This window comes from Mastigoproctus giganteus, chromosome 10, assembly GCF_048544385.1.
Source record: "Mastigoproctus giganteus isolate SK-2022 chromosome 10, ASM4854438v1, whole genome shotgun sequence".
Classification (NCBI taxonomy): Eukaryota; Metazoa; Arthropoda; class Arachnida; order Uropygi; family Thelyphonidae; genus Mastigoproctus; species Mastigoproctus giganteus.
In genome coordinates, this window is record NC_143584.1 from 77467659 (window position 1) to 77482453 (window position 14795).

At 36.5% G+C, this 14795-nt stretch overlaps 1 protein-coding gene across 1 annotated transcript in view; it reads right to left on the reverse strand.

The window, feature by feature from the left end:
* LOC150079102 (cysteine desulfurase-like) overlaps positions 1–14795 on the reverse strand; it is a 225576-nt gene that overhangs the window by 137721 nt on the left and 73060 nt on the right. The window contains exon 4 of the mRNA XM_090383894.1: positions 7019–7135. Within this exon, the coding sequence (XP_090240020.1) occupies positions 7019–7135 (117 nt within the window). The remainder of the gene's footprint in view (positions 1–7018; positions 7136–14795) is intronic.

Consider the following 14795-nt stretch of genomic DNA (forward strand, 5'->3'; position numbering starts at 1 on the left):
TGATTCGTGAGGGGAACAAAGGGGTGCTCTTACCAAGAAAGGCTTAAGTTCTGCAAATTGCAGCGCCTGGAGAGTAGGCACCTACGAGGTGATCTGATTGAGGTGTATAAGCCCTTGAATGGGTTGAGCAAGCTGAATGCTGATGGGATTCTTCGTCTTGCTCAGACTAAGAACCTGAGGGGGCACAGTTTCAAACTGAGGAAAGATAGTTGCAGAACAGATGTGCTAAAACTTGCCTTTAGCCAGCGGGTAGTTGATTGGTGGAACAGGCCTCCATCTTTTGTTGTGGAAGCTAATAACCTAAATAAATTTAAGGCTGAGCTGGACAGGCAATTTGGAACGAATGGAGGGATGAAATGGGAGTTTTTTTTTTTTTTTTTTTTTTTGGCTGATGCTGCATAAGTTTGCTTTCTTGCATTGTATGCCTCTACTAATGCTAATGCTAAAATACTGCTGTACAAATTGTAGCAGTATGGCATTAAGGGCAAATTGCTGCTATGAATAAAGGGATGGTTAAGTGCAAGAAGACAGAGAGTAGGATTCAATGGACTAATGTTATTAATGGAGTATTCAATGGACTAATGTTATTAATGGAGTATTCAATGGACTAATGTTATTAATGGAGTCTCCATTAATACTACGATGTGGTTATCCCAACACTGAACCTCTTCATCAAGAGGTTCAGTGTTAGGATAATCATTGTTTTCTATATTTATCAATGATATTGATGAAGATATATCAGGCATAATGTCCAAGTCTGTAGATGAGACAAAGGTTGTTAATGACAATAAGCTGCTGCTGCTGCAGCAGGATCTAGAAAATTTGGACATACTGGCTGAGACATGGCAACTGAACTTTAACACTGACAAATGCAAAGTACTGAATGTGGGTAGCAGTAACCACAAAGTAACATACCGACTGTGTGGTATGTTACTTTGCGCATTCTCCACTACACTCAGGGTAGCGGAGAATGAAAAACAACTGGGGGTAACTGTGTAGTCAGATATGAAGTTTTCAGAGCAGTGTAGACAGGCTGCCAGAGCAACCATGGGGGTCATGTCAATGATATACAGGAACTTTGCTAGCTGGGATAAGGAGGTGATTATCCCTTTGTATAAAGCAATGGTCAGGCCACAACTTGAATACTGCATACAGATCTGGAAGCTTTATTTTAGGAAGGATCTAGTGCTGCTGGAACAAGCACAGAGAAGATGAACCCTTACCAAGAAAGGCTAAGTTCTGCAAATTGCAGCATCTGGAGACTAGGCACCTAGGAGGTAATCTGATTGAGGTGTATAAAGCTTTGAATGGTTTGAGCAAACTCAATGATGATGGGATTGTTCCTCTTGCTGAGATTATGTACTTGAGTGGAAATAAATTCAATCTGAGGAAAGACAGTTGTAAAACATATGTGCAGAAATTTTCCTTAAGTCAGTAAGTGGTTGATTGCTGGAACAAACTTCCATCTGTCACTGTGAAATTCAAGGAAGAACTGGACAAACTTTTTGAGCAAATGGATAGGTGGAATGGAGAGGGGTTTTTTTTTTTTTTTTTTTTTTTTGGCTAAAGCTATATAAGCTTGCTTTCTTACATCATATCCCACTACTAATGCTAATATTCTTGACTTCATCATCACTAACAAATTAGATAATATCACAGGGCTTAAAATATAAGAACCATTGATCACACAGTCCTCAGTTTACAGATGAAGAAAAATGTTGCAGTAGTTAGAGGCAAAGACACGGGTTTTAATGCCATATAGCACCTTAAACTTGGACAGTTTAAGGTGTTATATGACATTATTAATTGTGAAGATTACTGAGCAAAAGCGAATACACTTGAATTATGGAATACCTTTATATATCACACAAGCTATAAATGCATGCATACATACCATTAAAAAAATAATTGCCAGAGGAGAACGCTGATATTGATGAATATGAAAGCATATATGAAAGCTAGCTGGTCAAATAGAGCAGAAAACCATAGCATGGTACAGTTGCAGAGAGGAGAAAAGTACTGAAGTTTACAACAGGTAGAGTTGATTTGTAATAGTATGACAGATAAGGTTAGAAATGCCAAGATTGCATATGAGAAAGCACTGGATAAGGCAGCAAAGAATGGGGATAAGGAATTTTTCATGTATATGGAAGTTTCATGTATATTTCATGTTCATGTACAAGGAAGAAATAAGCAACTCAGATTGGACCCTTGTGCACTGGGTCCAATCTGATGTTATGGATGAATTGAACAGGTACTTTGCATCTGTCTTTACAGAAGAAAGACCCTTAATGCTAAGAACTGTGCAAACTGAGTCATATGAAATTATTGATTTCAAAATTACAGATGGTTATTAATTAGAAAATCTTTTGAGCATAACGACAAGTATGGCTTCTAGAGTCGATGGCATATATACCATTACTATTGAGGGAAGATGCCAGGGAGTGTATTGGACCATTGAAGTAAATTATGAGGGCATCTATACACTTGGGAGAGATTCCTTTGGATTGGAGAAGTGCCATGGTATCACCAATACATAAAGGTGGTTCTACAACTGAAGTTGGTAATTGCAGACAGGTTTAGTCTGACTTCAGTGGTAGGGAAAATCTTGGAAGTAATGATTAAGAATGCACCCTAGGGACATTTATATAGATATGGCATTCTGAATAACACACAACATGGTTTCATTAAGGGAAAATCATGTTAAACTTAGTAAGCTATTTTGACACAGTTACTCATGAGCTGGATGTAGGGAACAATTTCAATATAGTTTATTTGGATTTTATCAATGCATCTGACTCAGTCCCTCATGATAGATTACTATATAAGCTGGAACATGTTGGGATTACTGGAAAAATTCTAATTTTCATAAATGACATCAAAGAAGGGAAAGAAGGCATGAAGTCAAAATTTGCAGATGATGTAAAGATTGGTAGTTATTAATGATCATTACCAAGCAGTGCTTATACAGATTGACTTGAACAGGCTGCAAAAATGGTCTGAACAGTAACCCCAAAATAAATTATACTAGGTGGGGTTGAATTAAAAACAGTAGAGGAAGAAAAGGATCTGGGAGTTATAATACAGGCACATATGAAATTTTCTGGGCAGTGTAAGCAGTCAGCCAGGAAAGCCCATGGTGTCCCATTGATGATTTGTCAAACATTATCCTGTACACATATTGAGGTCATACCCCCACTGTATAAGGCAACTGTAGGATCACAGTTGGAATACTGTGTTCAGGTATGGAGACCTCATCTGAAAACAGACGATCTTCTTGAAAGGGACAAAGATGACAATTGAAATGGTGAAATCACAAAAGGGTGACCATATGAAGAAAACTGTATATGTGGGCTGCAGAGCTTGGTAAGCAGGCACCACGGAGATGACTTGATTGAGGTTTACAAGGTCCTGAGTGGAATTAGTAAAATGAATGAAGGCAAAATTTTCACTGTATAGAGAACTCCAGAACTGGGGGGGGGGGGGTTAAATTCAAATTACAGGGGAAGAGGTTTAGACTAGATTGCAGGAAGTTTTCAGGTTGCCTTTATGGGTAGTTGAGGCTGACAGTTTGAATGAATTCTATGGTCAACTGAATAGTTACTTATGTGAGGAGGGAAGCAAATAATTTGTATTTTCTTATCTACTTGTTTCTTTTTTTTTTTTTTTTTTTTTTTTTTTCTGGATAGTGCAATAAAAACTTGTGGCTTCCTTGCACTATATCACTATTACTAATAGTACAGTTTAACTATGCAGTGCATTCACAATCAAATACATTTTTAAGGAGGTTGCCAAGATGGAAGAAAACAGATTTAGCTAGCTGATAAGGTGCCTCCATAGCCAGGTGGGAAGGAGCAGCAGTGCGTAGCACATGCTTCTTGATTAGACCGGGGTTCGAGCCCGTCACCACCAAATACAGAGGATGCGGAAAGGTCAAGGGAATGACCACCGCATATCCCGGAGCAATATGGCCTTAGTTGCTAATGCTCCTAAAATCCAAAATAACAAACAAACATAACAACAGCTAGCTGATAGAATGGAAAAAGAAAACATGGGACAAATACATTGTGATGGGTAGCTTATATTTGTATAATGCTTATGTAAATAATAAATTTGTAATGTGCCCATAGAGAGGGTTAAGCAGGATTTCTTTTATTCAAGTTAGGGGAAAAGCCACATTTGGAATATTGTGTTCAGGTTTGAAGGTCCCACTTCAGAGAAGACATTAAGCATCCCAAAAGAGTGCATATATTTCTGGTAAGTAAATGAAAAATCTGTCTGAGGTCATTAGTAATTGCAAAAGCCTTAGCATCTCAACCAACTGGGTTGATGTGAACAGAATATGGAAGCCAGTTGGAGTTGTGAACATTAAAATCACCAAGAAAAATTACCTCATCGTTAGGAAAGTTCAACTGGAGAAAGTAAAGGTTCAAAGAAAGGTTGTCAAAGATTTCCAAGTGATTAGTGGAGTTGAGAGAATGACAGAGACAACAGATGAATTTGACAGAATATCAGTGAGGACATATGCACAAGTACCATAAGTACTTGTGCATATGTCCTCTGAAGGATTTGTTGTATGATTCCTTTGAAGCAAAAGGAATCATACAACAAATAATTAAGACAACTGATTCAAGTAGCTGTATCAACCAATAATTGTAATTCTGTTAGAAAAGTAAGTGTGGCTTGGCAGACTGTAAGTGGAAATTGACATCATTGAGATAGGAACTGAGATCACTTATATTAGTGAAGTGAATGAGGAAGTGTTTGGGAGGTTTAGATCTTTTTGCATATTAGTTTCACTATTCGTGATGTATTCAATAGTAAGCAAAGGTGGGGAGGACATGTATAAAGTAAAGAAACATGGCACAAATATACCCAGTTCCCTGACATCACATGGCCTCAACAATGCCAACAGACACTACTTGAACTCTCACTAGTCACTATCTGGCAGAGTAGAGGTAGCAAGATTACACACTACATGATCTGGATGGCTCCTAGAGAGTTACCAATAGGTTCAGTCCAGTGAACCATCTAGCAACTGGCCTGCAAACACTGCTTTAGAACCGTACTCTTGAAATGTAAAGAAGACTGGATCTCACCATGATGCCCATCATAATCTCAAAAGATATCAAACTGCATGATAAAGAGATGGGGCATTGCTGGAGCTCTTTGCCTGGTGACTAAACATGGGTTTCATCACTTCAAGCCTTCAATAAGCAAAGTGGTGGTATTGTACTGGTTGATGTGAGTTGCTACCACCTAGTATTGCCTGGTAACACAGAGGGGAGGGGTATTCCTCTCTGTGGACACCACACTTGACCCTTGCTTACATTGGTTCTTACCTGGGTGGTCATCTCCAGTACACTAGATGCCATATTTCAGGACTTCTACATGGGTTACTAATAGCCCCACCACCATGAAGGTGGTGGGGCTATTAGTAACAGAGGATCAGAGGATCTGGTAGTCACAGAACAACCAGTGTTTGCCGAACTTCAGTCCACTAGGCTCAGTGTCACCTGAATATGAGTTCTATAAGCTTTAGACTCCCAAGTAGCAAGCCCAGCTTGTTGTACCCGTGAGAATGTGTGTAACAGCCTCAAGGACCAAAGTATATGTCACTGTATACTATGGTGCAATAAGAAAGGAACTGATTGCAAAAAATAATTCTGACATTATATACTTAGATTTCAGAAAAGCTTCTGACTCTGTTCCACGTAAAAGACTGCTGTACAAATTGGAGCAGTGTGGAATTTGGGACAAGTTAATGCTATAGTTGAAGGAATCGTTGAATGGGAAAAGACAGAGTGGCCATAAATGGGCAATGCTCTTCAAATATTATTAGTGAAGTCCCCCAGGATTCAATGCTGGAGGTCCATTGTTTTCTAAATGTATTAAAATGATGCTGATGAAGGAAAATCAAGCTTGATATCTAAGTCTGTACATGATATGAAGGTTGGCATGATGGTTAATGACAGTAATCAGGGTATGCTACTGCAAAAAGATCTGGAAAAATTAGGCAGATGAGCTGAAAAGTTGGCAACAGTTGTTTAACATTAAAAAAAAATGCAAAGTACTGCCTATGGGTAACAGTAATCCCAGAATAATAACCATGTGGAAGGTTACTCAGGATAGTGCAAAATGAAGACACTAGAGGTAATTTTGTAATCAGATATGAAGTTCTCTGAGAAGTGCAGACAAGCTGCCAGGACAGCTCATGAAGTTTAGTCAGCCATTTTGCTATCAGGGATAAGGAGGTGATTATTCTATTGTATAAGGCAATGGTTAGGCCACATCTTGAGTACTGTATACAGGCCTAGAGACCTCATTTTAGGAAAGATGTGGATCTGCTGGAATGGTTGCAAAGAAGGATATTGAGATTGGTGAAAAGAATAAGAGGGTGCTCTTAACAAGAAAAGCTTTATTTCTGCAAATTATAACATCTGAAGGCTAGTTACCTGCAAGGAGATCTGAATGAGGTGTTATGCTCTGAATGGATTTGGCAATATTAATGCTGATGACATCCTTCCTCTTAATCAGACTACACAAGAGGGGACATAAATTCAAACTGGAATGGTTGCAAGATAGATGTGCAGAAATTGGCCTTCAGTCAGCGGGCATTTGATTGTTGGAATAAACTTCTATCTGGTGTTGTGGAAGTTAGCAGTTTGAATAAATTTAATTGAGGGGAAAAAACAATACAAATCTTTAGAAGGTTACGTTATGTTGTTTGGTTTTTAGGAGCATTAGCAACTAAGGTCATATTGCTCCAGGGATGTGCGGTGGTCATTCCCTGACCTTTCCGCATCCTCTGTATTTGGTGGTCATGGGCTCGAACCCCAGTCTAATCAAGAATCTATAGAAGGGAGAGACAGGTAATATGTGGTGTGTTTTATAGCTTGCTTAAAAACACTTCCCATATTATCTATCCCTCTGTATAAACTTTCTTTCATACATCAATTGCCACTACTATCACTAAACACTAAATCATGTAAGATAAAAATAAAATTATTATACTTACTTTTCTAGCTTTTTCGACTGCTGCTTCACTTTCCCAACCATAAGCATGAGTTCTCGAATGAGGATTTCCATACTGACTTAACATATAAGGGAGAATAGCATCTAAAACACGGGGATCCTATGCATATATAAAAAAAAATACACATTAAACAAAACAAAGCGAAACAAAAGTATTTATAAGAAACCATGCTTTTTAACTATATATTGGTTTTTTTAAATATATATATTAATATATTTGGTATTTTTATAATTGCTACATTAGTTTTTAACTTTTATATTCTTCTAAATGCATAAAATTCAATATATTTGGATGACACTTCAGATGACAGAAAATACAAATAGTACATATCCATACTCGGAATTAGCCAGAAGTAGATAAATTATTATTAAATAGATAAGTATGGCGTTCCACCAATATGCAATGCAAATTTCATCAATAACTCAGGATTACAAATCTTATTCATGGTGTAGCAATAAAATATCCAGACTGGTGCAATAAAAAGAACTCAAAAACAGTTTTATTTTTATTCAAAGTAATCAATAATAACGTCAACATCCAATTTGATTGGATACCATGATGCAGTCACAAAAGAACTGGATGCAGGGAAACTTTGATATTATATACTTGGATCTTAGAAAGGCTTTTGATACTGTTGCACATGGAAGACTGCTGCACAAATTGGAGCAGTGTGGCATTGGAGGCAAACTGCTGCTATGGATAAAGGGATGGTTGAAGGGGAGAAGACAGAGAGTGGTAATCAGTGGACACTGCTCATCGTGGACTAATGTTATTAGTGGAGTCCCTCAGGGTTCAGTGTTGGGTCCATTATTGTTTTCCGTATTGATAAATATTACTGATGATGGTATATCAAGCTTAATATCCAAGTTTGCAGACGATACAAAGGTTGGCAGGGTTGTTAAGGACACTACTGATGCTATGCTGCTGCTGCAACAGGATCTGGAAAGGTTGAGCAGATGGGCTGAGAGGTGGCAAATGAGGTTTAACATTGACAAATGTAAAGTACTATATAGGGGAAACTTCAACCCCAGAGCAAAGTATCAATTCTGTGGTACTACACTGACAGTGGTAGAGAATGAAAAGGACCTGGAGGTAATTGTGCAGGCAGATATGAAGTTCTCTGAGCAGTGCAGATGGGCTGCAAGAGTAGCTCATGGTGTCTTGTCAATGATATACAGGAATTTTTCCAGCAGGGATAAGGAGGTGATTATTCCCTTGTATAAGGCAATGGTCAGGCCACACTTTGAGTACTGTATAGAGGTCTGGAGACCTCATTTCAAGAAGGATGTAGAGCTTCTGGAACGAGTATAGAGAAGGGCAACAAGATTAGTGAATGGAACAAAGGGTTGCTCTTACGAAGAAAGGCTTAAGTTTTGCAAATTACAGTGTCTAGAGACTAGGCACCGGCGAGGTGATCTGATAGAGGTGTATAAAGCTTTGAATGGTTTGAGCATGCTAAATGCTGATGGGATTCTTCCTCTTGCTCAGAATAATCACCTGAGAGGGCATAAATTCAAATTGAGGAAAGAGATGTAGGATAGATGTGCGGAAATTTGCCTTTAGCCAGGGGGTAGTTGGTTGGTGGAACAGACTTCTATCCCTTGTTGTGGAAGTTGATAGCCTAAATAAATTTAAGGTGCAGCTGGACAGGTATTTCGAACGAACAGAGGGGTGAAGTGGAAGTGTTTTTTTTTTTTTTTTTTTTTTGGCTGATGCTGCATAAGCTTACTTTCTTGCATCATATGCCTCTACTAATGCTAATCCTCACTTTATATCCTCAACATCCTGAAATCTCTTTCCTTTGAGGGCAGTTTTCACTTTGGGAAAGAGAATAAGAAGTCTGCTGGGGCTAGATCAGGAGAGTGGGATGGATGGTTGATCTGTGATTCACAAATTCCTTGTGATTCACACTTCTTTTTGTCAATAAACATGATTAGCATCATCTTGATCCTGGATTTCCGTAAAGGAAACTTTTTGGGCCTTCGTGATGATTTTGCAGTGCTCTGCTGCTTCATCTCTGGGTCATACTAAAACACCCAACACTCCTCTCCAGTGACAATACCAATTCAATGTCATCAGCTTCAATGTATTGTCAACCCCTTTCCTTTTCGGTCCTGACATCCTGGGCTGTGGATTCATTATACCAACCTTTAGGATAAAATTTTACAAGAAAACACTTTTTACACTAAATTTTATCAGTAGACAATGCACACTAAGCATGATGGCAACACGAAGATGTGAAGACATTGCCACATCTTCACGTGGCAACATTCTTCATTGCTTCTGTTCATCCATGAGGCTGCATGACAAATTTTGCGAAGCTCATTGTCTGACTCTCAATCATTATTCTGGGGGTCAAACAATGATCTCTTGTCACTTTTTTCCAACTTTTACAACTCAGTCCTCAAGATATTTCAAGAGGTAGACAGATGCCCACTTCTTGGATCATTATGAACATCCTCACATCCATCTTTGAACTGCTGATACCATTCAAACTCACTGAACGTGACTGAAACAGCACCAGTCCAGGAACTGCCACACCTCGTATGTCTAAACAATACATGAACTATCAATTAACATGGTAAAATTGAATATAAGAAATGCAGAAAAATATGGATAAATAAAGGAAAAAAATTAACATTTTTTTCCTAATTCAATGACATTGAATCAGTCAATTTTCTCACCAATTCAATGTCATCAGCTTCAACATATTGTCCATCTCCGTTCTTTTACAGTCCTGACATCCCAGGCTGTGGATCCATTATACCAACCCTTTAGGGTAAAATTTTACAGGAAAACACTTTTTACACAAAATTTTATCAGAAGACACAACACACACTAAGGATGACATTTTGCTTTTCACAAACTAAAGAATTAAAAGTCAGCAAGCATAAACTTCAAAAAATTATTTCTTTTTTTCTTGTGGGAAATACTAAACTACATAAAATAACTTCAACATACACAAAAGAACATATGAAACTGTGAACCAAGTATACAGCTTTTATATCACTCTTTAGGCAGTGCAATTTACGCTAAGCAAAATCCCAGCTGTAATGCACACAGCCCATTGTTCAATCAGTGGGCCGCTCATTTCGCATGCCTTTCTTTTTACAGTGCTCATTTATTCACAGAGTAAACTCTTTTGCTTTCTTATTAAAATTATGTAGCAATCTTTGCAAATTGTTTTCATTTTCAACCATTAGTAATGCATCATCTGCAAAGCAGATTATATATATATTTTTATTCTAATTCCTTTATTTACCTCATTAATTAATTCATCCGTTATCAGGCTAGAGAGAGAGAGAGGAGGATAAAGAGAGGACTCAATGATTCTAGCCTCCTTGTGTTATTCCTTTAGTTATTTCAATTTCTTCTGCAGTTCCTTGAGCTGTTTTGATTATGCACTTATTGTATGTATTCATTCAAGCACACACCTCTAATGACTTCTCTTGATTTTGGAGGAACTTTGTGTAGCTTTCTATTACAGATTTCTATCACATCTCTTACTTTACTTTATCAAAAGCTTTTGTTATAACTATAAAACACATGTAAACTGGTCTTGTACTCTAATGATTTTCCTATTAGCTGCTTTCCCAGAAATATTAAATCAACATGTGATCTATTTTTATAAAATCCTTGCTGCTCATTATTTAATTCTATAATTTAGAATTCAGTGTTTAAATTCCATAATTAAATTACAATTATTACTTTGGTGTACAGTTTCAGTCTTTAATAAACTGATGCCACTATAATTTTCTGGCAAATTGCATTACCTTGTTTTCATATATTGGTATTATGTTTTTTCACCAATCACATGGTATGTTCTTTTCCTTAAAAATTTGCTTCATTATTTCTGTTAATTGTAACTAACTTTTCTCTTCTGCATTTTAGTAACTCATTTATTTCATTTATACCTGCATTTTTCTCATTTTAAACTATATAAACTATTTCAAAGTGCTGAAAAATGTCAATTATAATATTGGTAAATACATGTTAGTGCATTTGGGTAACAGAAATCCCAGGATGACATATGATTTGGGTAGCAACAAACTCAGAGTAGAGTAGTCAATAATGAAAAAAGACCTGGAGATAACTATACAGTCTCACCCGAAGCTCTCTGATCAGTACCAACAGGCTGCTAGGACAGCTCTTGGAGTCATATCCACAATACTCAGGAACTCTTCCAACAGAGAAAGAGATAATTGTTGCATTATATGAACAATGATTTTGTCACACATCTTAAATATTGCATTCATGCTTGGAAACTTCATTTTAAGAAAGATGGGAACTTGCTGGAAAGAGTACAGAGAAGGCTGACACAATCAGTGTAGAGCACAAATGGATATTCTTACCAAGAAGACTTGACTGTGTAAACATGCATAGAAAGGTAAGGTAATCTGCATTTCAGGTGTTTTTTTTTTTTTTTTTCAACTTATTAACTTTTTTTACTTTGTGACTGACAAAAATGAAAACCTTATTAAACTTTTTTATCAGTTAATTAATACTATTACATGTGTAAATAATAATACAAAAAAACAGTTATTTTCATTTCACATAATTCACAATATAATACAAATAAATTTTTTATAATGTACTTTACTTATTTTCTCTTTTGTTTTAATAAAACTAAAATACAACATATATTTTCATGGGTCTTCTGTAATTAATAAAATAAACAAACAGTGATATTTCATAATTTATATGTTTGATACATTTAATAACAAAAAACGGCTCTTAAGCAGTGCTTAAAACAAGAATTTCTCTGCTGTGAATATTCCATACTGTCTATTCAATTTGCCAATTAGTGCATATACCACTAATTACACTAATTATACCACACAGACCAGTGTTTCCCAAACTGTTTTGTGAGATGTGAACAAGTGTTCTGTGAAAAATCATAATTAATAATTTTAAAAAATAAAATAAAATAAATAAATTTTGCATATTTGTAGTGTATGCCACTTTTACATAATTTTTTAAATAATTTTTTTTCAGTTATGCTGGAATAGACTAATAATCAAATAGACTGCAGAACACTATTATGGGGAGCTTTTTTGCATAGAGAAGTGAGCCAGTGCAGATATGTTATCTATTAATAAAGAAGTGTGTGACAGCTACAAAAAAAAGTAGCAATATAGTGATCTAATATGCCATTCATATGCGATTTAGCCTGGCATACATGGGTTGAAGGAAAGGGGAAAGTGAACCGATATCATAATTAAACTCACTTCCTTGTATAAATTTTTTTTGATAATTATCAATATTTCGAAATATTATTATTAAAATAAATGACCATGGATTTGTGGTTGAAAAAAGAAACTTTAAAATGAGAAGCAAGTACTTCTAGTATTGCAACTGTGATCGATGAAAATGAACACAATATTGTATCTTTCAAAGTGAGGAACAATCGCAGCCTTTTGTTCCCTAAAAATTCAAAGTGAACAAACAGGAACCAACTAATAAAAGACCAAAATGAAAGTATGATGACAGTTATTGGCATTTTGGCTTTACATGTGTTGGAAATAAAGATGCTCCTGATACACAGTGCGTCTAAAATATTAGCAAACAGTTCTTTGGCTCCCACTAAATGTGTTTCATAAGTGTTCCGTAAATATACTGCGAGATGAAAAGTATTCCGTGACTAAAAAAAGTTTGGGAAACGCTGCCATAGACAATGCCCAGTGTTTCTATATGATACCGTATATGGATAATCTATGTAATATGTAAAAAAATGAGATGATATAATAACTGCTATAATCCTATTTGTCTGCTTTTAGTTTGCCTAGAAAGTCAAGGCGTTAGGGAACACCACACCAAATGTGGAAACAATATTTCACAGTAAGGTGGATTTGAGATTGAGCTGTTTAGAAGAAAAGTAACATCATTCAGGAAATGGAAAGTCCAGTCTTTATTTGATGAAGAGAAAGCAATGTTTGCAAATGTGCTTATGTAAGAAAGATTAGAATTCAGGGTTATCACTAATAGAGGTATGTGATCTTATTTAAAAAGCATAAGAGCAACAGACTTTTGTTTTGTGAGAAAAAAAGACAGAATTGAATTATCTATATTTTATTTGTAGAATTAGATAGAGATTGGCATTTAAGGAATTGGTGGTGTATTTTAGGGAATTTGACTGAAAAATGTCAAGAGCAACTGCTTGAGTTTCACCAATCTTTTCCATCAAATTTTTTCAGGGCTGAGCCACTATATGATCAAACACAAGCCAATATATCATCAGTGGATAGAAGACTGACCAAATCCATACTGGTGATCACTGATCAGATGGAAGGTTTCAAGACAGTTTCAGATTTGGTAACTATAGGTTTCACCATTACTTTGAAAAGAGTTGAGATAAGTACAATGGTGTAATAAGTGGAATGGAGGGATTTGTCACTGATTTTAAGAAATGACTAATTATCAGCAAATTTCCAATATAAAGGAAAAATACTAGTGAAATAATAAAGCAAAAAAGGAGCAGAACAGAAGCAAGCTCAGGAGCACAGGTTTTGAGAACATGTAAGAAATGTCATACATGACCTGGACCTCTTTAGGCATCACAATTGTTTAAAATTCTTCTGACATCCTTTGGTTGTAGTGGGTGGAGCACGTTGGATATTGGCATTGGAAGCATTATTGGATTGTTGATATCTGATAAATGGCGACTTATCCATCAAACAAATAGTATATTAAATTCCAAACTCACACCTAATTCTAATATAAAAAAACAACAACTATCGGATATATATAAACTTAGCAAAACTTCTAACATAATCATACAAAAAGCGGACAAAGGGGATAGGATTGTCATTCTTGACAAAGACACCTATACAGAAAAAATTAATTTAATCTTAGCTGATCAAGATACATATAAAATCGTTAACAACCATAAACCACCAAACTTAAAAATAAACTCGACATGATTTTAAGAAAACTCAGGTAGAATAAAGAAATCAATCATTAGCATTACCATTAGCAGAGGCATATGATGCAAGAAAGCAAGCTTATTCAGCATCAGCCAAAAAAAAAAAAAAAAAAAAACCCCACTCCCATTTCACCCCTCCGTTCGTTCGAAATACCTGTCCAGTTGAGCTTTAAATTTGTTTAGGCTATCAACTTCAACAACAAGTGATGGAAGTCGGTTCCACCAACCAACCACCCGCTGGCCAAAGGCAAATTTCCGCACATCTATCCGACATCCGTCCTTCCTCAATTTGAATTTATGCCCTCTGAGGTGATTATTCTGAGAAAGATGAAGAATCCCATTGGCATTGAGCATGCTCAAACCATTCAAAGCCTTATACACCTCTATCAGATCACCTCGCCGGTGCCTAGTCTCCAAACTCTGTAATTTGCAAAACTTAAGCCTTTCTTCGTAAGAGCAATCCTTTGTTCCATTTACTAATCTTGTTGCCCTTCTCTGTACCCGTTCCAGCAGCTCTACATCCTTCTTGAAATGAGGCCTCCAGACCTGTATACAGTACTCAAGATGTGGCCTTACCATTGCCTTATACAAGGGAATAATCACCTCCTTATCCCTGCTAGAAAAATTCCTGTATATCATTGACAAGACACCATGAGCTACTCTTGCAGCTCGTCTGCACTGCTCAGAGAACTTCATATCTGCCTGCACAATTACCCCCAGGTCCTTTTCATTCTCCACCACTGTCAGTGTAGTACCGCAGAGTTGATACGTTGCTCTGGGGTTACTGTTTCCCATATGCAGCACTTTACATTTGTCGATGTTAAACCTCATTTGCCA